The 21,963-nt window shown below is 41.4% G+C and overlaps 2 protein-coding genes across 2 annotated transcripts; both read right to left on the bottom strand.

The window, feature by feature from the left end:
* Positions 1–2,324: 2,324 nt before the first annotated feature.
* arpc1b (actin related protein 2/3 complex, subunit 1B) lies at positions 2,325–11,777 on the bottom strand. Its single transcript, XM_063186671.1, has 10 exons — positions 11,395–11,777; positions 10,606–10,692; positions 8,745–8,849; positions 8,013–8,235; positions 5,081–5,188; positions 4,523–4,729; positions 4,093–4,168; positions 3,491–3,684; positions 2,914–3,004; positions 2,325–2,612 (listed from the first exon to the last, which is right to left on the bottom strand). Exons 2-10 carry the CDS (start codon positions 10,667–10,669, stop codon positions 2,574–2,576), a joined length of 1,107 nt encoding a protein of 368 aa, XP_063042741.1. The 5' UTR covers positions 10,670–10,692; positions 11,395–11,777; the 3' UTR covers positions 2,325–2,573.
* Positions 11,778–12,088: 311 nt separating this feature from the next.
* Positions 12,089–19,778, bottom strand: arpc1a (actin related protein 2/3 complex, subunit 1A). The gene is made up of 10 exons (XM_063186661.1): positions 19,614–19,778; positions 18,650–18,731; positions 18,461–18,565; positions 17,974–18,196; positions 17,744–17,851; positions 17,237–17,449; positions 16,362–16,437; positions 15,898–16,091; positions 15,363–15,453; positions 12,089–12,517 (listed from the first exon to the last, which is right to left on the bottom strand). Exons 2-10 carry the CDS (start codon positions 18,711–18,713, stop codon positions 12,479–12,481), a joined length of 1,113 nt encoding a protein of 370 aa, XP_063042731.1. The 5' UTR covers positions 18,714–18,731; positions 19,614–19,778; the 3' UTR covers positions 12,089–12,478.
* Positions 19,779–21,963: the final 2,185 nt, after the last annotated feature.

The raw sequence follows: 21,963 nt of genomic DNA, 5'->3' as shown, positions 1-21,963 counted from the left end.
GTCAGTGTGGCTTCTTGTGCCTGTCCACACCTGAATGTGTACAGTGTCCCCGTCGTTTCAAAGAGGAATTTCTGTGTGCGCGTTTGTGTGTGTGACTGAACGCATCTGTGCCGTCCTGTGCACAGAGCTGTAAATATTGTTGTGCACCTGAGCAGCAAGGGGCACACATCACGTGACAGCGCTATACACAAACACTGACCGCCTGGAGACTGAGCATGACCATGACCCTGACCCTGAGCTGACCTCTGTGGCCTGCAGGTAACTCAACCCTCTGAGGTCAGCCACTACTGATTTTAACCGAATGACATGTTGATTAACGCTCGATACAAAAGCAGAAAGTGCTCAGTCTTTGCTTATTTTTTCCCTTTTTGTACTGATGAAGTTGATTTCTTCTTTGCAAGATAACAAGAGTGTGACGCATTTGTGTAACATATCGTCCCTTCATTCAACTCCTCGCTTTCATACCCTCCTACTCTGTGCCCAGACCGTTAGTTTCTTTTCATTGTTAATATTTTATTGCTAATGGACCTGGTGAGGATTTGAAAGTGGTTGATTTTCATTTTATTTTAAAAGGAGGAGCTGGCACTCCAGCAGATGTGATGGAACATCAGCCACGAGTCACCGATTTCTTTTCCCAGTGGGAATTTTAGTTTCTTTGTATTTCCCTCTTTTTCAGCATATGCTCTATAATTTTGGCCATTAGTCCCAATTCCCACATTTCCTGGTAATGACCTTTTAATGGTAACGATAGCTGTCAGCTTTCAAAAAGTCAGGCCTTGGATTTGAATTTTACCACAGTACAGTACGTAGTCCTAGATTTTCTTTCCTGGAAAGCCACCATGCTTTACATTGATCATTAAATGGCTCAGAAAAGGAAATAGGAGGAGATGGCAGAGAGCAACTGAAGTAGAGGGAAATGGCAGCTCTCTTCTGCTTCAGTGTCTGGCCATCTCTCCTGTCTCGGACCCGATGTGGGTAACGGACTGATCCTGGGTCATGCTGCAGGCAGGTTCCCACACACACAGCTGCTGTGCTGCTGGGCAATGCAGTTGTGCTCCAGTCGGATCATAAACAAACAAACAAACATGGCTGTGAGTCACGTAGGCCGCAGCCAGAGGCACACACCAGGTCAAATATGAGCCTGCATGTCTGCTGGGCTGGCAGTAGGAGGAGTACACCCCTCCTCTCTCTTGAGGGCAAGACCTTAGGAGAACCACCTCCCACTGCAGAAGTAATCAGAATGTTTGGAAAGTTTCTAATTTTAGAGAGTAGAGCAGGAAGTTGTCTTTTGGGTGTGTACCATTTCAGTTCAACACAACAAATTGTCCATCAAGATGGTCAAGAAGAAATGGTCAACTCCGTAAAATACCTGGATTTTTCTTTTGAAATCCTATTGATATGCATGGAAAAAAAAATCTTTTTTTTTTTTTTTTGGTGTTGCCAGAACACACAACATGGTTAAATGTACACAACCAATGGACTCTATTGCTCAAAGGCCCTATTGTTTGTTTTCTAATGATTTTTGTATAAAATGCGAATTGTTCCATATAAAGGTCAAATAAATAATCAATTTAAAAAACTTGTCTATCTAGTCAATCTCACATCGATGATACACTAGGTGCATATTTGGGTAAATATTGGCCTTGGCTTGCCAATATTTCCTGTGGGGCTGCTCAAAATTTCATGAGTCAAATCAGTCTGGCCAAGCATTTGAAGGTTTCACTGAATTTAGAGCCAAATTTGAGCATTTCCAACTGCTTGTTGTGGCGCGTTTAAAGCACTAGTTCAGTCAGGGCTTGACATTGGCACCTGCAAACCCGACAAATTCTGGTAAATCTTGGCTTTGGCTGATAATAATTTACCACAATTTTTCAGGATAAACATTGTGATATCGAGATTTATCCTAATACTTTCAGCAGGTAATTTACGCTTCGTCATATCACAATAGCCTACATACCGGTACTTTCTGCATAACACACTCAGTTTGTATTTTTCTGATTTTTTTTTAACATGATGGCTTAGTGTATGTTAACACTTCAGACATTAAAAATAAAAGAAAGACCAAATGTATGGCTTGTACAACGGCTGAATATCTAGTGACTTAGAGAACCACTGGAACAGCAACATTTCATGTTAACCCCTGAGTTCATTGATAGGAAGTAAAGAATGAGCTGATAGACTGTAGCTTCAACCAGTAGCATAGAGAGCTTTTTCATGGACACCGGTTTGGTCCGCCCTCAGAGAAGTGGTTTTACAAGGTACTGTATATCAGACTGACCAACACTCGCAAAGTCGAAGTCAGCGTAAATGATCAGGGTACAGTCTATTGATCAAACATTTTATTTCTTTAATTGGACATAACACATTGCATTTTTTACTTAATCAGAAAGAAAGCATTTTATGACCAGCATATAAGTGACATAACTGACCAGCATACAGCTTTAAGTAATAACTTCATATTCCAAAAGCATAATAGCTTTGCCATGCCAAAGTGGCACTGGTTAAACATTGTATAAAATCGTATAATATTGCAGTTTGAGTACCATTTGATTATGCAGCTCATTGCCCAGCATTTACTGAATCTTCAGGTCCTTCATTGCAGATTCAATAGACTACAGGGGGGAAGAAAGATGTGCATATCATTATTTTCCATGTAGGTAGGGAACTGTTAGGAGCAATGGCTCAATGTTAACATAATTTTACTGTTAAACTGTTTAACCTAAATCAATAAGTTATCTGTAGTAGTAGAACCTGTGTAATGTGAGAAACTCTAGTACTTGATAGTACATCGCAGTTCACTCGGGTCTTACCACTGCACCAAACTAGTTAGATAACCAGTAAAATAAACTGCAGCTCAAGGCTGGATGGTTGCTCAACATTTAGATACATATGAAATTGTGACTGCAATGTTACCTTCACATCCCAAATGGCCATTCCTCCATCCATTCCAGTGGTGCAGAACTTGGCACATTTAGCCTTCCCTCCATCCAGAACTGAGATTTGGCTTTAGAGAAAATAAAGGAAGAGGGGTACAAATAGTCAACGTCAGTTCTACAGTACACAATTGAATGGTTTCTAGCCACAGGCCATGTGATGACTTGTATTTAAAGACATCGGACAAAGAGAAGGCTGGAATAAAGGCCTTTGTGGGAATGACACATGACCTGCTCTTGGTTTCCACCAGAGGGAGATGAGGCATGACTCATTATTCAATTAGGGACTTCCCATACCTCTCAGGCCAGCCTTTGAAGCTTTGCACCACATACTGAGATTAAAAGAGCCTCTGAAATCAAGTAACTAGGTCACACTTTTATAATACAAAAAAAAACAGAATCCAAAAATTGAAAGCAGCAAATCCAAACAATGACTACATGTCTAGGACTAAATGAAATTGTTATTCAACTTGGCACTGCTGCCACATATTGAAAAAGCCCATGCATACATAATGTTCAGCCAGTTACAAAACACTATATTCTGTCTGTTTTGTTACCTGATGCTGTTCTTGTGCAGTGAACCCAATTCGGTGTCTCTGGCCTCTGTGGCTTTCTTGTCCAGGTTCTGGAAACGTTCTCTGGCTGTCAGGCCCTTCTGGGCACTCTGCTTTGGCACGTCCAGTTTCCCGCCAAATGTAATTTCCCCCTTTCCAGCATCATACACAAACAGCACCGGGTAACAGTCGTGTCCCTAGAATGATTAAAAAGCATAAATGTATCTTATAACGTATTATATAAACAAAAATACTTGCGAGGTATGTGGTGAGGAGCCATTGATATGATACGAGAAATACAGATAAAATAAATATGATATAAAAATAGAAACAGTTGTGCCACACGTCTGAAAAGCAATCCAGTAAAACCTCAGGGGGGCACCAGGCAATCAATATAATGCTTATATGTCATCAGAGCATGATGGATAATAGATGAGCTATCCTCTTGTTACAGGAGTAGCACAAATGATGAAAGTGATGAATTTTATTAGGAGAGCCTAAAAATCTAGCCAACGTTTTGTGATCTTTCTGACAGAAAAGTGGTGCGTTGTTAAATTGTAAAAACATCTTCAGAGTCTGAATAAGAGAGAATACGGTGTACTCACAGCTGCCACAATGCTATTCTCAGTAATGAAGGTCACGCACAGCAAAGGGAGGGACGCAGAGCTCAGGCTGGTGATCCTTGAAAGACAAACAGAGAAAACATTAAGCCACACATTTCATAGTGGAATTAGTCAAGCACAATAATATGAGCATTCTACTCAGCCACCCTCAGGCAAAATAGCTACTGAAATGCAGTTTCATTGTTGACCAATTCCAGTGAGTTTCCATTTATTAAACCATTTTAATCTTTTATTTTAAAAAATATCTATTTTCACGCTGTAAATGTAATGTGTGGTCACATAATTATTTTAATTGAAGTATCTTATTACCGGTAGTTAAATTTCAATTACACTGGTTAGCGTTCTTGCCATCAATATTTACACGTATGTATGTGTGCTTGTAGTCCTATGCAAACAGCATTACTGTACTCACACAGAGGTCTTGCCCCCTTCCGCCACGGCCACTGTGCTGTCATGGCTGGCCCAGGCCACTCGGTTTCCGCTGTCTGAGAAGCTCACCCCGTGCACCCAGCCTGCGGTGCCGCTGGACTCAAACATTACCTCTCCAAAGGGCATCTTGGAGCCCCACGGAGTTGGGGCAGGCTTCTCCTCCACCTCTTTGATGTAGGCAGAGAAAATTCTAGGGGAGGAAAAAAAAAGACGTTACAGCCGTTACAGTCTGCCATCATCAGATGTAATGTTTCATCCAGATTTAATATGTGTTGGCAAAAGGCTGTAGAAATTTGGCACTGGTCGCCAGCTAGATATTTTTGTGCTTCATGAACAAATACGATTTTGGATCCCTATTGTTAACATTGCTGGTGCGGTCAGCGTTACTACCCTGAATACTTAGCCAAATAGAATCATCCTAATACAGTCCTTTCCCTGAATGACGATTCCTGGCACCAATTCAGCTTGCAGCAGTAGCGTACACACAAAGGGATATTCATTCATGCACACCTGCAGCAGTCAAAAATTGACATACACACACCTGCACTTGAAGTCAGATGACCCTGCTGCCAGCAGAACATTGTTGGGGTGCCAGTCCAGGCACAGGATGGTGGAGCGGATGGGCTTTTTGATGTGTTTGCAAACCCACCTGGTGAAGGAAGAGAGACCGATTACAGACTGGTAATAACAAGAGACATTGTGGGAAACATTCAATTTAATTATTTATCATACAAAAAAGCATTGAAATGAACATGTCTGTTAACCTTTACATGAGCCTAAATCCACTGACCACACGCTTGTTCCTGTCCGGGTACACCACAGTACTACATGTTAATTGCGTCCTTTTGCATTGCCAATATGCCATCCTGGCTTAATTGGCTGATCACAGTTTGATAAATGACGGCGCACAGAGGCTTCTGCCATGGACAGGATTGTCTGATCCTAACCCGGAGTTGGTGATAACAGAATAAATAAACCTCCTATCCTCCCATTGCTGTTGGCACGTCAGCAGACCATATGGTTGCAGATATGCCAGACGTGCTCCACTCCACAATCTGAATACCAGACCACCATGCCCACGTCCATTATCAAAATTACTAGGCAGGTTGGTAGTGGAGTGGGCCAGGCACAAATTACAAAACATTAAGTCAGACTAATGATGCTACATTATGTGATCATATGTCCATGGCTACAACCGTGCATTCTATGAACAGATGGGTGAAGCTGCATTTGGAAGTTTTGTTGCGAAATGTGGTCTAAAAAGGAGTGTGCTGTCTTTTAGTGCTGGTAGAGAAGTATGAGAATGCGCTAAAGGTTGTGATGGTGCATTAATCTGGCATTAAAAATACCAACGTCTGACCATCTAAACATTTGACAATAAGCAGCTTATCAGTGCATTTGTGGAGCTATAAATAGATTAATCATTCCCAGTAGGTCAATGGTGAAAGATATGCCATCCTATGTGTTCCGGCCAAACTGGTGAAGCATTGAGCTGCATCTTGTATGAATTGTACTGTAGAGAATATATTATTAGGGTGGAGGGAGTTTCTGCCTACATTGGTAGTACAAATTGTGCTCTCATCGCTGTCTGCTTTAATACCACCCAAATAATTACTTATATTTTTATTGGCCATGAGAATCTCAGATGTAAGCATTCACAGGACAGGGAGGAGTTTGTAAGTGCACCCTAGGATTCAATAGCTTGTTTTGGCTGTGGTGACCTCAACCAGACGTTCCCTGTAGTTGCAGATTAGTTGAGAGTCAACGATCAGGATGAATAATGCACCATTCCTCTCTACAAAACCTCTACAATTCAGCAAGGTTTCTGTGTTGTCTGGTGTGAATGGATTCATTGAGGTCATTTTGCATCTCGATTTGGCTTCGGTTAGGACTTGTACTGGGCCATGCCAGAATGTGCATTTGATTTTTATGAAGCCATTCTAGTTGATTTGTATGCTTCAGGTTGTTGTCCTGCTACTTATTGCACCCATCCTCTTTTGCGCTTCAACTGTGTGATAGACTACCACTCATGAGTACTTAGCTCAGAGTTGCTCACCAATGGGCATCTGCTCCAGGCCACTTTATTAGAATAGCACGAAAAAGTTGATTTATTTCCATAATTCCATCAATAATGTTAAACTGGCATGTATTACAGATTCATGGTCCAATTTTTTAACTATTCCAATCATTCAATTGTTTATTTCTGAAAATTTTGCACTTCCAGCTAAAAAAAACCATGAATTGGGAAATTCGCATAATTCGAATATTGTGATAAAATCACAATTTTCTTCAGCAAAATTCAGGTCACATCAAATCAGTTGAAATTTGGTACTATCTACATATCATGCAACGTTCAATACTTGGTTGGTACTCTCTCTGTCTTAATAACTGCCATGATGCGTTTAACATTGAAGTCAATGGCAGAAACAGTACATGGGAGTTATGGAAGCCCAGATATCCTTGATGCTTTGCTGTCAGCTGTTCTTGTTTGTTGACCTGGTGAACCACCCTTCACTCTTCAATATACCCTGTAGATTTCCATGCCACGTTTTGGTGTTAACTCACCAGTTTAATTCTAACATACCAGAAATAAAACCCCATTCATTTTCAATGGGGTTTCATTTCTGGTGATTTAGAATTAAACTGGTGAATTAGCGCCAAAACGTGGCATGGAAATCTGCAGGGGAATATTGAAGAGTGAAGTGTGGGTCACCAGGTCAACAAACAAGAACAGCTGACAGCAAAGCATCAAGGATATCTGGGCTTTGCTGAAGAAAATTATGATTTATTACAATATTCTAATGTTGCGAATTCCCCACTTCATGGGTTTTTTGAGCTAGAAGGCCAAAATATGTAAAAACAAACAATTGAATGATTGGAATAGAACTGGGCCATGAATCTATAATACATGACAGTTTAATATTATTGATGGAATTATGGAAATAAATCAACTTTTTCACACTATTCTAATAAAGTGGCCTGGAGCTGTACGTGCACGAGAGAATGGCCCCAACACTATTCTAGTCCTTTTACAATGTTGGTGTTGCAGCGATTCTCACAATGACATGAGAGTGGGGAAGTAGAATACAAGGGGGGGAAGTAAGGTGATCTGTAAGGGAAATAGTTATATGATTGTTCTATTGAAAAAAATATGTAGAAGGGAAAAAATATATAAATTTTTACCTGTTCATATTTTAGAAATTATTTTAATTTGTTTTTTTCGTTTGTTCATTCATTTAAATATGGATAAAACTACGCTGCTTCTGTATAACAATTGCAAATTAGACATTATGTTGTCCCGGAACTCTGACACTATGGTATTATGTTGTCCCGGACCCTGGATATTTGCTTTATCCGCACCTCCTCGAAGTTAAGTTAAATATCCCTGCTGTATCTTGTTATATTTATCAAGACCACCACTACCATCACTACCACAAATAATAATAATAGTAAAATGAATCATCAGTGCTCACCAGTCGTTCTCCTGCTCAAAGTAGCAAACAGAGATGAGGCGGGAGCCACTGCCGACAGCAAACTTGTTCTCCTTGGGCGACCACTTTACGCAGCGGGCGGCGCGGTTGATCCTCAGGATGACCAGGGTGGGCTTCCACGCCTCGCCCTTCAGTGTCCACACGTACGCGTTGCGGTCCGTGCCACAGGTCACAATGCGATTGCTCTCTGGGGCCCAGTCAATACCTGGGATAAACAATTGCCAGTGGTGATAAAACACACAACATCCACAGACAGAGAACATTCTAAAACAAACAAATGGAAGGTGACAGATGGTGTGAGGCTTAGCTGATTAATCATGATCTTGACCTTGGGAACAAAACACTAGGCTAATTACAATCACAAATGACGTGGAAAAGTAACTGGGCTATAGGCTATACCTAGCATTTTAAACTTTGTACCACGACAGAGATCAAAACAGCATTTGCCTGTATCACATTACTAATTATTTTCATGGATTTTTCATGGATGTGATCAGAATTAAATCTTTAAACAATGTTTACACTTAGTTATTTATTAGTTCAGTGGTAGCATGAGTAAGCTTCCACGTCAAATAGAGTTGAACTTGAAGTACAGAAATAACAGCATGCTACTTAATCACTGTTATACAGAGAATGAAGCTGCACATCATACATCACAGCCCATTGTTAACAGTATGAGCAACGAGTCCAGAGAGTAGATCAAGGACGTCTTACCAGTCACTTGGCCATTGTGCTCCTTCAACTCATGAATTTTGGTCCAGCTGTTGCCCGCCTTCTTGTAGATGTGAACGTCATGGTTGTTTGGACACAAGGCAATTTCTGGGTGAAGTAATGGGAACAAGTGTGAGCAATTTTGATGTCATCAGTGACACACTGTACATGAATGTAAGCAGGCAGACCAAAAAAAGAAGATGTAGCTGACTCCGACTGTTTAAACATACTGGGATTTTCCACAGGCCACAAGAGCTTTTCCTGATCCTGTAACTACTAACAGCAGAACACTTTATATGTAGGACAACTTGCATGTATTGCATGTTACATGTAATATAATGTGTAAAATAATTTGACAAGACAGAGTGGACCGTTGCATGTTTGTTGGAAGAAAACGGTCAGCCTGAATGGCCTTGGTCTTAATGTTTCATAATTGGTATTCTTGTCGTCCTCTGATGTGGGCTAATAAGGGGCCTGTTGTTCCTACTGCTGTGGCTGCTGCTGACACACAGCTCAATCCTCTCTGTGTCTCGCTCTTCTAGCCCATGCTCTGATCCAAGAACAGCCCAAGCCCCTCTCTCTCTCTCTCTCTTTCTCTCTCTCTCTCAATCTCTGTATACAGGCCTGCCAGTAGTCAAAAGCAGTCAGAGCGGAGTCTCTCTCGGTTTCTCTATTTTCTTTCTGCATCCTTCTGCCTCTCGCCCATGCTCTGTGGTCGGGTCTGTTCAAGACATCCGACATCGGCAATAGAGCACCATTCATGGTAAAACAGGAAGTCAGGGGAGAATTAGTCACCACTGCTTCTCTCATCAGGCAAGACGAAAGAGGAGTGAACATAGCAGAGGAGGAGGGGGAAAGACATGAGTGTGGTGGCGACTTTTAAGTTCGAAACAAAAAAAATCTGTACTTCCCTGTGATCGCAAAACTTCTGCTTTTAATTATCCAAATAAGCCTTAGTGGGGTTAACATTCTTTAGTGCTAAGTACCACAAGACGGGGCATCTAAGTCTATTACCCGTGTATGTCAATATGTCCTCTACCAGTTTTTCCACCTTAGAAGAGTGTTAAAGTAGCCATTATAGACTGAGGATAAACTCAAAGTATCACTTTCAACTTACTCATTTGATTTGAATGAGTGAATGTTGAATGAGTGATCTTGAAGCAAAAGGGAAGTGTGTGTGCATGTGTTTGCATATCTTCCCAGACATGTTCCATCTGTACAACTGGGCCTTTATGTAACGTAAGAAATACTGTTTCTGCAAGTTTGTGAATGCACAGCTCAGCAGAGTGGAAGTCAGCAAAGGCACGGAAGCCAAGAGGTGGGGGTTTGATGTCAGGAAAAGATGAGTAGTGCATTTGTGCAAAAACATTGAATATGTCTTGAGGGTTTAAGTTTGGCTTCTTTCTCATAGTCTTTGTACCCTGACTCCACAGTGAACCAAAAGACCTTAAAGCAGCAATTGAATCTGGTATTGAACTTGGTCTGTTTAATCCTCTAAGTACAATGCACCCTTATAGTTTTCTTAGCTGGTGTTATGTTACCTGAAATCCAAAAAGCCTACACAAACAACCAAAGAAGGAAAAGCTTGTCTTTGGAGGAAATTCCTCTGGTTCCTTGGCTGAGGGCCAACAGTTATATTTAACTTCCAACTGTACAACTAATACATCCCCACTTCATATAACTAGGGAAGTTAAAAAGACTACCCGTTTATCTAAATTAGAATGTTACTTCAGCATAATGTGAATGTCAATGACTCAACTTTCCTCTCTTTGGTAGACTCCAGGTTCAAAGCTTCCCCCACAAGCGAGACCTCTTTGTTTCAGCAAATAAAACTGCAATTGCAGTCAGTGTGTAATAAACTTACGGGTCCGATCTTTGTTCCAGGCATGGCAGCTGATGGGCTCCAGCAAAAAACTGTGGTAAGCCATGGCTGTGACAGACCAATGGGACACTGCAAAGGAGACACGGGCTCTGTTTAAGCAAGGTGGTGCTCAACATGGGAACTGAACAGTCACACAGCACAGCCTCAGTCATGCCTTACTGATGCTACAGGTCTGAAGGGTGATTAGTGTTGCATGCTGCTGCTACTGCTGCAAGCAGCTTAACTTCCGCATAGATTTCTCAAAAAGAGAAGTTGTAAAACGTTTACAAAACTGAATTTACACACGTTTAAACATTGCTTTTATGATTTACACTCTCGCCATGCTGCCAATTGGTCTGGACTATGGAATACGATTTGGGGAAAAATAAATGGTTAAAGTATACATTCAGTTTCTCAGTAAATTGAAACCAGACCTGAAAGGAATGCGAAGGCAGACAAAGCATACCCGTTTTAAAATGGGCCAGGGAAGATCTTTTTGGTGCTTCATTTAAATCACTTTAATGATCATTTTATTTAACAGCACCTGTAAATTTAAATAAAAAGTCCCAAAGCCAGCCAAACGGCAAATAAAAGTGTTAAATAAAATTTCTCTCTAAAACAATGTCACATGCAGCCCCCCCAAAAACCCCATAGGTATTGTTTTCAGACTGATCCGAAATGTCATGTTCTCCAAAGTTAGAGAGGTCGGCGCCCTGTGCATTCCACACTTCTCAGCACCTGAAAATGACTTTCCAAGCCTAAATAAACAAAAACATGTGTTATCCTACTTACCCTGGTTCCTTAAAAAAAGAGGAGGGGGAGGGAAGGGAAAGAAACCCAGGAGGAGCAGGGGGTCGTCAAGATGTGAACCAGAAGCCCAAGTTCGTGGACTCTGTGCAGTCAACACAAACGCTGGCTTGCCTCTGAATGAACTGAACTATTTCCTTAGACGTTTTTCTCTCTGAAAAACGGTTCACTTCCCTCTTCCTGCCCCAAACTCATAACCACTTCCTCGTGTGGGCGGCTGTCTGTAGGCTAGGAGGGCCCTCCAGCTTTCACTCCCCTTAGCATGACACTGCTGCACGCTGGTGGAAGATCATCATCACTCTTAATGCATGCGCGCCTTTTGCTTTGTAAAGACCTCTGTGGAGAACAGGAGATTGTGTCCAGGGGGCTCTGTTTCCCCGTCTCCGTCTCGGGACAGCAGACTGAGCCATCACATGAGGTCAGCTGAGGAGTATTCAACTGTGTTTCCAACAAAGCCACTCCTTTGGCATCAGGGTGTTTGTTCCCTTGTTTTTCTGCACTGGGAACATTATTGCAAAACTTAACGTACAGTGCAGGTCTATTTCTATTACATGTGTATAAGGACTGGTAAACAAAGTAATGCACTGAGCAACTAATGCACAAAAATAAAAACAGGAAATATGGGTGGGGTGTTGCATACAAAGACAGACACAAATAAAACAAGGCCATACAAGACGGATGTGGTGTAGTATACTTCATTTATTTCTAGCAGACCATTTACATAAAATTCTCCTTTTTAAGTTAACTACTCTTTTGCTCCTCTGGGGTCCCAGAGCGCCGCAATCACCGCTGGGCACCAGCTTTGGCATCGGACTTTTAAAAACCAAAGACTCTAAACCCTTTTTCCATTAGTGTATTCCCATTGACAGGAGTGAGTGAATATCACAGGTCAGTTCACACCGCCGATCAGTGCTTTGCTTTGTTTTTGTTTTTTTCTCTCCATTTCTTTTTGCCTTCATTTTTGTAGTGTTTCAGTTAAAAACTTTCAGGCGTGTTATCAAATCTCCTTGTTAGTGTTCAAGCCATATTGCTTGTGCTGGGGTCATGCTAGTGATCAGAGTGAGGTTGATTACATGATCCGCAGTCCTTGGATGGATGACTCCAGAGTCTGCAAGGGACAGATAGTGGGAAAGAAGTTATTACGATTAATAGCAATAATCAGTGTCGTCAATGTGGAGTTAAGAATTTTAAAAACTTTGTCATGTTTTCCTTCTAACATATGTGTTTTCCATGAGTTTTGAAATTCATGAGTGTAAATCATGCCAGCGCATTTTTGTTCTAATGAGTGTAGTAACTAGCAAGGGACGAAGCCAGATTCATAATTTTACTGGATCCTGCTCTATTCTGACAGATTTTTTTTCTTTTGGCTGATCGCTTAGCCTGATCTCTCATCAATGTTTTGTCCATTCCTGAACATGTTTGGGTATTTGATTTTTGCATCTTTTGTTACCGTGTACAGGGTGGCACTGAATATTTCGGACAATTGAGGGAAAATTCCTGTGTCGTTCAAGTGGAATGTCTTGTGTTTGGTGTAAATTAACTGATATTGACTGAACCAGTGCCTGCAATGAATGTGTGGCAATAAGGTGTGAATGTCTGTTCTCTCAACAACCTGTGTTATAGACCTTTCTGTGCTTTTGTCTATAGATAACGATTTGGTGGTGTGTTCTGGTAGCCTGATTATCATCGACTTCCAAATCTCTTCGAGACTTGGTCTGACCAAGAGCATAACAATTAACATTTCCCAAACAGAATTTCCCAAGTGGCCTCCCTTTGTTTGCTAATGATTGTTTTCTTCCCAACAAAGTGGGAGGAGTTCCCGTATTTGCGGGAAGTCAGAAAGTACTTGCATTGCTCTTGACCTGACTGGTAGCAACGTTGAAGCTGTTGCGTCACTAGGAGGGGACGGCCTGGCTAGTGTTCTGGGCCAATTATGTTGCTTAGTTAATTGTATAGCTTTTGGACAAAGATGCACTATATTTCAGAATGACCTTGACAGTGTTGGTAAGAGTCAACAAGATTTTTTTTTTTTTTAAATGCCTGCCAGTCCTGATGTCAGGTGATTTGTATGCAGACCCTGTTGATGTCCTATTACACCTCTAAACTGGATCAATGACTGATCAATGACAGATTTGTTTTCCTACCCATTGCACCGTGACACTATAAACACACAGTTAACTTAAAATGGCTCCTGCCATCCAAATCCGTAAATGGTCTCTATACCAATCTGACACTTAAGTTAGTGTGCCTAATTCAACAACATTTTACTGTAGAGAGAGTAACAAGCACATTTCAGCAAGTTTCGTGTCAACATCTCAAGCTATATAGCTCCACAAACTGGTGTAGGTACATTTCTGCTTGGTTAACTTTTGAGCCATATTGAATTTTCAACAACCGCCCACATATTTGTTTTGTTCATCATTAGTTCATTATTTACGAAGTGTTATGAATGCTTTATAAGCAGATATTATTACAAAATGTTACCGATTTTGTAAACACACAGTTTTTTCCCAAAGAACGTTGCATGACCAAAACATTAAGTTAAAAGGAGAAAAACTGAGTTTTTTTTACATTTTGCCCTTAATTTCTCATTATAACATCATGTTCTACTCACTCCTGTAACGTGTGATTTGGAGCTCCGCCGTTTGGTTATATCCATGAAACAACTTCCTATGACCCATTTTTTGCAGGCACAACATGTTTTTAATTTACTCATTACGGTAAGCTACCTCTGATAACACATAATGTATTGCTTGAACTTCCCGGTTTTGCGGGTAATAAGTGTTTAGAAGACTTTTTTGCAATAAAATGACAATGTTTTTAGAAGACTAGTAAAGGCGGATGTTCATGACATGATGTCAAATCCACCTTTAACAGACGTTAGAAAAGTATTACCCGTGAAACGGCGAAGTTACCAAACAAGCAATCCACCTACGCATTATGAGTGGTAGTGTACCATACAGTCATGAATTAACAACAGCATAGTTTATGCCTGTAAAAAATGCCCATAGGAAAACGTTTCATGGCCGAATATCTTCGGCAGAGCTCCAAATGACTCACAACATACAGGGGTGAGGAGAGCACAAGGTTATAATGTGAAATCAAGGGTCCAATGTCAAAAAAAGTTTTTCCCCTTTAACTTGCTGGTGGAATGGGCAGTGTGCGCGGGACCTTTTACACTTGAAGGACAGCCTCACTGGGGTAATGTACTACTACCAACTACAGATGTGTGATAAGTGCCCTTTTTAACGCATAGACTGACAGGTTTTTTTTTTTTTTTAAACTTTATTTGGCAAGAATAACAGTATTTCAAAACATGCTTGACGTCGTTTTTTAAGCCAAAGCATGTATTATGTATAGAGGCTAAAATGAAAGGTGTAACCAAGTTGTCTGAGGGGGCAAACTGTTCATATCTACATGCCTCCGTTAAAGATGTGGTAAGCTGAACAATTGCTAGTTTACAGCAAAATCGCTGAAACAACTTTAATGTTGCTGATCTAGCAATCAATAGATTTTGACTCATCACTTTTGATTGTCATCCATGTCAGTTTTTTTAATCACAGGGTTACCAAAATCACTAGGGTAGTTGTGTTGAAGTGTGTAGTTTCATAATAGGGGGAAAACCGCATTCAAGAAATAGGATTGGAGATGTCCTAGTATGTTTCACAGTCATTGTGTCAAAAATGGAAAGAACGCCAATGTCTGCATCTTGTGGAATTTTGCGGGACAAATGACAACAGGTGTGGGCAAGAGAGGGACTAAAACAGTTTACAACTCTTTGTGGGAGCAGGACTAAAAAGTCCAACACAGATCTCTACTTGTACTCAGCCAGACATTTGCTGCGTTGTGTGGGTGTTTAGGAACTCTACCTGCCATAGCAAATGTGCTCATCTTCTCTCATTAATCCCCAATTGCTGCTATATTCAATAATAATTTACTTCTTATGAACTAACCTTGAAATCCCATATGGTCATTGCGCCATCGATTCCTGTAGTGCAGAATTTACGACAATCTCTTTTGTCTCCTTCATATATAGACACTTGGCTGTAAAGAAGGAAAAGCAAAAGTCATTGTTACGTTTTCTAAATGTGCCAAACTTCTTTTAGCACTTTTATACATTGTATGAATGTTCTAGTATGATGGGGAACCATAAATGGTACCTGAACAGCATCTAAAACACCTAATTAAGGGAATGCAAAACTGACAATTTCCCTGATATTTGTTAGTCTGTGAGTTGCAGTTAACATGACGGGTGCCTTTAAAACTTAAATGATGCCGTTCCGGTGAGGAGGCTCATTTCTAAATAAAATAACGAATGGCTACTAGTCACCCTCCATCTTCTGATGGCTAATGTAATGCCGGAGAGCCTTGCATGATGCTGCTCTACTGCATGCGTGCTGTAAGAGTTCCATCTCATTCTATAATGCATGGCTACTGGTAGCTTTGTATCTGCTACTACTAATGCATGAGAATAGCGTTGGGCCCTACGTGATGCTGTTCTGGTGCAGGGTCTCCAGAGTGCTATTGCGGTCCTCCGTGGTGGCTCTCTTGTCCATGTTGCGGAAGCGCTCCATGGCAGAGATGTTGCGCTGGATGCTCTGCTTTGGAATGTCCAACTTGGAAATAAAGGTCAGGGCGCCGCCGTCATCGAAATTGAACAGCATTGGACAGCAGTCGTGGCCCTGTTAGGGTCAAGAGCACACACAACACAGTGTTTAAAGAAGTCAACAACAGACACGTGACAAGTTTTTTAAAGAAAGTGTTATACAGCACAAAGGTTTTATGACATAAAACAACGGCTGGTAAGTAGCAATGGTTTCTTACAAGGGACTAAACAATACATGTTGCAGTCACATCTTGGATAAAACATGAACAAGAATCGACAGGGAAAAAATGTGCTTTATATAGCCTCAGTTTAATGACTGGCTAGGTTATGAAGTGTGATTACTTACCGCTGCCACAATGTTATTCTCAGAAACAAATATCACACTTAGAAGTGCAAGGAATTCTGTCTTCAGTTGGCTTGGTCTGAAAAACAAATACAAAATACAGAAACACAAAATCATATTTAAGCACAGCAATGTGTGGCAGAGTTGTATAACTGTACTTCATCTATTACATCCAGTTATAATATACACAATACAGTTACATTTTCAGAGCACATCATTTTAGAGTGTACAAAATGCTAAAGGGTACAGCACACTGGCTTTGTTTTATATCCTACCTTTGTAGTAATTGCATTGCTTGCGCACAGCATCAAGTCATTTTCAGTTTACCAACACATACTTTTCCATTAGATGCATACTCATGGGTGAAAAAATATTACAAGCCAGAATATACAAACAACCCTAATGGTTCTTCTCATACACTACTAGCTTGTGTATCGTGCAAACACACCGAACGCATTAAGAGCGACAACGGCAACAGAAGTAATTGACTTGAATTAACAGAAGTAATTGAGCTTTGGGTGACAAGAGGTGATTTGAGCGACAGAAAGGACAATTTGTAGTTGAACTTCAGCGAGTACTATGGCAATGAGCTATGATGCTGTTTGGCGACGGCTGCCAGAATGTCATAACACTTTTAAGGATCATGCTCTGACGTTTTTATTGCTCGTGTTGCTCTTGCTATGCAAACAGTCCAGTGACTCTTTTTGTAGCTTGTTGCGTCTCTTCTGGTGCGTTTGTGTGGTTACACGGCATACCAAGCAAACTCAATGACTCACTGTCAAGAGACGGTGAGCAAATCATATCACTTAGACGACTATTCAGTATTCCGAGCTCCCTCTCTGTCTTAAAGACCGAAAACACACATGGTGCAAACTCACGTTGAGCTTTTGGTTGGGTCCACCACTGTCACAGTGCTGTCATGGCTCACCCAGGCCAGTCGGTTTCCACTGGCGGAGAAGGAGACACTGTGGACCCACCCTCCACTGCCCATGCCCCCAAACTCCACCATCACCTGCCCAAAGGGCATCTTGGACCCCCACGGTGTCGGTGCAGGTTTCTCGTCTACCTCCTTTATGTAGGCTGAGAACACCCTGTAAAATGATGGCAATTATGGTTAGAAAATGCAATGGTTGTCATAGGTAATATATGGAATAGATTCTTATTTTATAGTAGTAGTATGGACAAGTAATAAATGGAAAATGATGTGACATTTTTTTTTAGAACCTGGCAAGAATTATGGACATTTAGCACAGAAAAAGGTAATAATACTGGTTAGCAACCGTGTGCTGAAGATGTTGTACACTGCACAGACACTACATCACCAACACTTGAGTACGTCACCCAAGTGCCTACTGACAAAAAAGCTACAGAACAAGCTCTATTACCTGCACTTAAAGTCACATGATCCTGCGGCCAGAAGCACATTGTTTGGATGCCAGTCGAGGCTGAGGACAGTGGAGCGGATAGGCTTCTTGATGTGCTTGCTCACCCACCTGACGAAAAAAGAAGCAAAAGGCAAAAAGGTGTAAATTTCAAGACAAATAGGTTTATTGATGACTCTGTGGGCTACATGATCTAAAAAAAATTACATGTGCGGTCATTTGCCACGACATACCAGTCATTTTCAGACTCAAAGTAGCAAACAGATATGAGGCGGGCTCCACTGCCGACAGCAAACTTGTTCTCCAGGGGAGACCACTTGACGAAGGTGGCAGCACGGTTGATCCTGAGAATGACAAGAGTAGGCTTCCAAACACCATCTTTCTGGCTCCACACGTATGCATTGCGATCAGCACCACAAGTAACAATCCGGTCGCTTTTGGGGGCCCAATCAATGCCTGAAAACACATAACACATTGTATTCCATGAAACTTCGTTCTTATCCAGAGGCAGTCTAATGGAGTTAAGATAGCTTGCTCATGGGAATCTCAGTCGTGGATGAGGGGAGCATTGGTCATTTACTCCCCCACCCACATTCTTCATAGCTGTTACCAAGCCCTTTCTATATGTAAATCCACTGATAGATTTAAGAGTGAATATCACATAATGCATATGATGCAGACCGAATATCTCCCATGACAGATGATGGAGAATAAAGTTACCTGTGATGTGTCCATTGTGCTCTTTTAATTCGTGAGCTTTGACCCATTGGTTTCCAGCCTTTTTGTATATGTGGACTTCATGATTGTTTGGGCTGATGGCGATTTCTGGAATACACAAAACGGAGTCAATAGCAATACAAAAAGAAAATACTCTGGTCCGGTCTGTCAGGGAAAATAAAAAATACTTACGGGTTCGGTCCCGATTCCAGGCGTGACATGTGATGGGCTCCAAAAGAAACTGATGAAGCGACATGTTGGTCAGCTTAAATGTCTGTAGTTGATGGAGTTGTAGATGAAAAAGGAAAAGAATTAGCACAGTTAATGTCTCATAAAACTTATACAAGAGGCAATTTAAGTGTATTTCAATTGACGGGTGACGGGGCTTTTGTAGACCAGCCGTCACACAGAGAGTAGAATGCCAAGCCCCGAGTGGCATTTTCTCGGAACACTTGGTATTACATCGTTTTTATCAAACATTTACGCAACCTCAGCCAATCTGATTGAAAAGCAACTTGCAGCAAACATGTTGATCGGTCGTTCCTTACAAATGAACAGCTTTCTGCAAGCCAGCAAGGACAGTAGTACCTTTCAAGATTAGCGGGCTAGCCAGCTAATTAACATCTACGGTAAGACCAGTTAGCCATTCCTACACCACCCACCTGAATCAAAGCAATCTGAAAAAATCTGCTAGCTGACTAGTTTTGCTTTTTTGTTCAACCACCAATGAACGGATGAAATCAAATGGTTATCCAACACGCCAATTACAGCGTGCAATCTATAAACAATGTTCGATACCTTATATTACTGTACGATACCTTTTAATTTTAATGGTTGGGAAAATGGCTAGCCTTAGCAGTCTTGCCACAACCCTGTTAGCGGGGGTATTTAGCATCCTTGGATGCGTTTTCATCACTTCAGTTTAGCTGTGATGACCACACCTCTAACACACCAAGCGTACGATTTAAACACATTTTGGGAACTGCAATTATAAAGCCATCATTTGCATGTTGTTCTTTTAGTAAAACGGCTAGTTGTATAGCTGGGAAATAGAACGACTCCCGACAAAATGCCGGCTTTTTCCGCTCCCTACTGTTTGCAGAAGGCATCACACAGCTATTGTTTTTCGGTTTCTGTTAAATATACAGAACTGTACCTTTGCACGACTGAAGTTTCAGCTTCTCCTCTTACTCTTGTGGATGGGGACGGACTTGAATTCGCGGACTCTGGACAGTCGACACGAATTCACTCCGACAGCTAGCTTGCTAACGTTTCGGTCTGTCAAGGAATCCAGGAAATGGCAACGTCTATGCATTGACCGCTGCTCATTGCGCAGGCGTGCGCATATCAGAGTTGAAGGCGCGCCCTCCACCACCAAAGAAGAGTTTACTACAACAATGACAGGCATTTAAAAATATCAGGTCATCTCACCCATTCATTGTTGTAGGTTATGGGTCTTATTCTCTGTTAGACCTGTTCAGCAAGTTTAGTAAGTGTCCTGAGGAACCCATACACCTAGTCTATTAGGGCGCACGAGGTCGAGATTGTAGCCTACCATGCAGGCTGTGATGTTGAATTATGTAGGTTATAATAGTGGGAGATATGAGAGATATTTGCCCGATTTGCATGGAAGAAAGTGGATGAAATACAGAGGGTGGGATTTGCAAGCTCCAATCGAGTGGTAATTCAACTGTCAGTAGACTCAGCATTGTTTTGGCTTGAGACAGGTTGTTTTGCTTGAGTGTGTGAGAAAGATCTTGATGGTGGTGTGCTGACAGTGTTAGAATAGGCTTTCCTGCTTGTATCCTGACCGACGTGTACTGATTTTCATGACCTGGCAAAAAAATAAGTTGTAGGCCTATTCAATCAAAATACAATTTCTTATCCAGTTAAAGACCCATTGGGAAACTCTCATTGTCATTGTGACACATGCACACACAAAACAACGTTGAATTTATGCTTTACATTTGGAAGTTTGTGCGGATAGGACTGTACACAGTCTACTCAGGGACTAGGCCAGGGTACCTCAGTCGTGGAGGAGGACTGGACAATGCTGTTTGTCATATTCACTTCCCTGGCAGACCTTAGGGCTACGAACCCCACAACCTAATCCCTGACAGCATTTATTGGTGAATAATAGTGACATTTTATTCATTACATCACTGTTTTCAGCCCTTTGCTTTTCCATTGTGTGTTTGCAACATATTGCATAAAATCAGCAAGACTCAAGAACTGTGTTGTCATAGGAGGAGGAGCGCAGCTGGAATTGGGTAGCAGTTGCAACTAGTAGGCTACCACTTTCCTCACCTTTAATCCTGGAGGGGCAAGTAATTGAACAGGTCGAGAACCTCAAATGCCTTGGCACACAGATTGACCGATGCCTGTCCATGAAGATAGATTTCACAAGAAAACACAACAACGAATATGTCTTCTGAGGAAACTGAAAGCTTTCAATGTCAGTATAAAGGACATTTTGTCAATAACTGATGAGTCGCTTGTAGAATCTATCATCACCTCTAACAGGACATCCTGGTACAGCTTCCTCATAAGTACATGCAGAGAACTGGACAGAATAAGCAAGCAGGCAAGCAAGCTCATAGCAAGCTCATTGCTCCTCCGAAACAGCTCAGGCCAATTGCGTCTTTCTGGTCCCTCCCACCCTCTCCATCCTTACTTTGAGCTGCTTCCTTCTGGCATAAGCTTCAGAGTGCCTTTGGCGAAAAAAGCAATTCATAAGAACTTCTTCATCTCAAATGCTATACACTCAGAACATTCCTTTCTCATATACGACTCCAAGGCTTGACACTGGCATCTGCCAACCGGCCAAATGCTGGTAAAATTTGGCTGTGGCTGGTAATAGGCCTAATTTCAGCGTCACTAGCCAATTTGGCAGGTAGCTTATTCTATGGTATGACATATCGGAATAGCCTGCAGTATAGGCTACTGCACTTTGCCCCTTCTGTATCAATTATTTGTAGTCGTGTGGATTGGCACTGCCCTCACGATCCGATTCGATCACGATCCGGGAGGTGCCGTTTCGATTCGATTCGATTCTATGCGATCCGATCCGATTCAATTCTACAATGCATTGCAATGCATTACATTTCTATTGAAAGCAAAGCAAATGTTTAATCAGTCATGATGAGGCAATACAAGTAGTCAGATACTGAGCAACAATTTATTGGCTGTTTTCTGCATCAGTCTGTATCAGTCTTGCAATGTTTTGAAGTGCTTTTAATTTAACATTCATTTGCTCCCGAAATATCCATGGAAGTAATTGAAACTTAAAGGGACACTGTGTGAGATTTTTAGTTGTTTATTTCCAGAATTCATGCTGCCCATTCTCTAATGTTACCTTTTTCAAGAATACTTACCACCACCATCAAATTCTAAGTATTCATTATGACTGGGAAAATTGCACTTTTCATACATGAAAAGGGGATCTTCTCCATGGTCCGCCATTTTGAATTTCCAAAAATAGCCATTTTTAGCTGCAAAAATGACTC

The sequence above is a fragment of the Engraulis encrasicolus genome, chromosome 2 (assembly GCF_034702125.1).
Source record: "Engraulis encrasicolus isolate BLACKSEA-1 chromosome 2, IST_EnEncr_1.0, whole genome shotgun sequence".
Taxonomy (NCBI): domain Eukaryota; kingdom Metazoa; phylum Chordata; class Actinopteri; order Clupeiformes; family Engraulidae; genus Engraulis; species Engraulis encrasicolus.
This window is presented reverse-complemented; position numbering and strand designations above follow the sequence as displayed.

What these genes read in the sequence shown, in the direction of transcription:
- arpc1b (XM_063186671.1), bottom strand. Translation starts at nt 10,669, where the DNA reads ATGGCTTACCACAGTTTTTTGCTGGAGCCCATCAGCTGCCATGCCTGG. An exon ending in AGAATAGCATTGTGGCAGCT is followed by an intron (nt 3,685 to 4,092) that starts GTGAGTACACCG and finishes TAATCATTCTAG; the next exon opens with GGACACGACTGTTACCCGGT. An exon ending in CTGCACAAGAACAGCATCAG is followed by an intron (nt 3,005 to 3,490) that starts GTAACAAAACAG and finishes TTTTCTCTAAAG; the next exon opens with CCAAATCTCAGTTCTGGATG.
- arpc1a (XM_063186661.1), bottom strand. Translation starts at nt 18,713, where the DNA reads ATGTCGCTTCATCAGTTTCTTTTGGAGCCCATCACATGTCACGCCTGG. An exon ending in GCACAATGGACACATCACAG is followed by an intron (nt 18,197 to 18,460) that starts GTAACTTTATTC and finishes ATGTGTTTTCAG; the next exon opens with GCATTGATTGGGCCCCCAAA. An exon ending in TTTGAGTCTGAAAATGACTG is followed by an intron (nt 17,852 to 17,973) that starts GTATGTCGTGGC and finishes TTTTTTCGTCAG; the next exon opens with GTGGGTGAGCAAGCACATCA.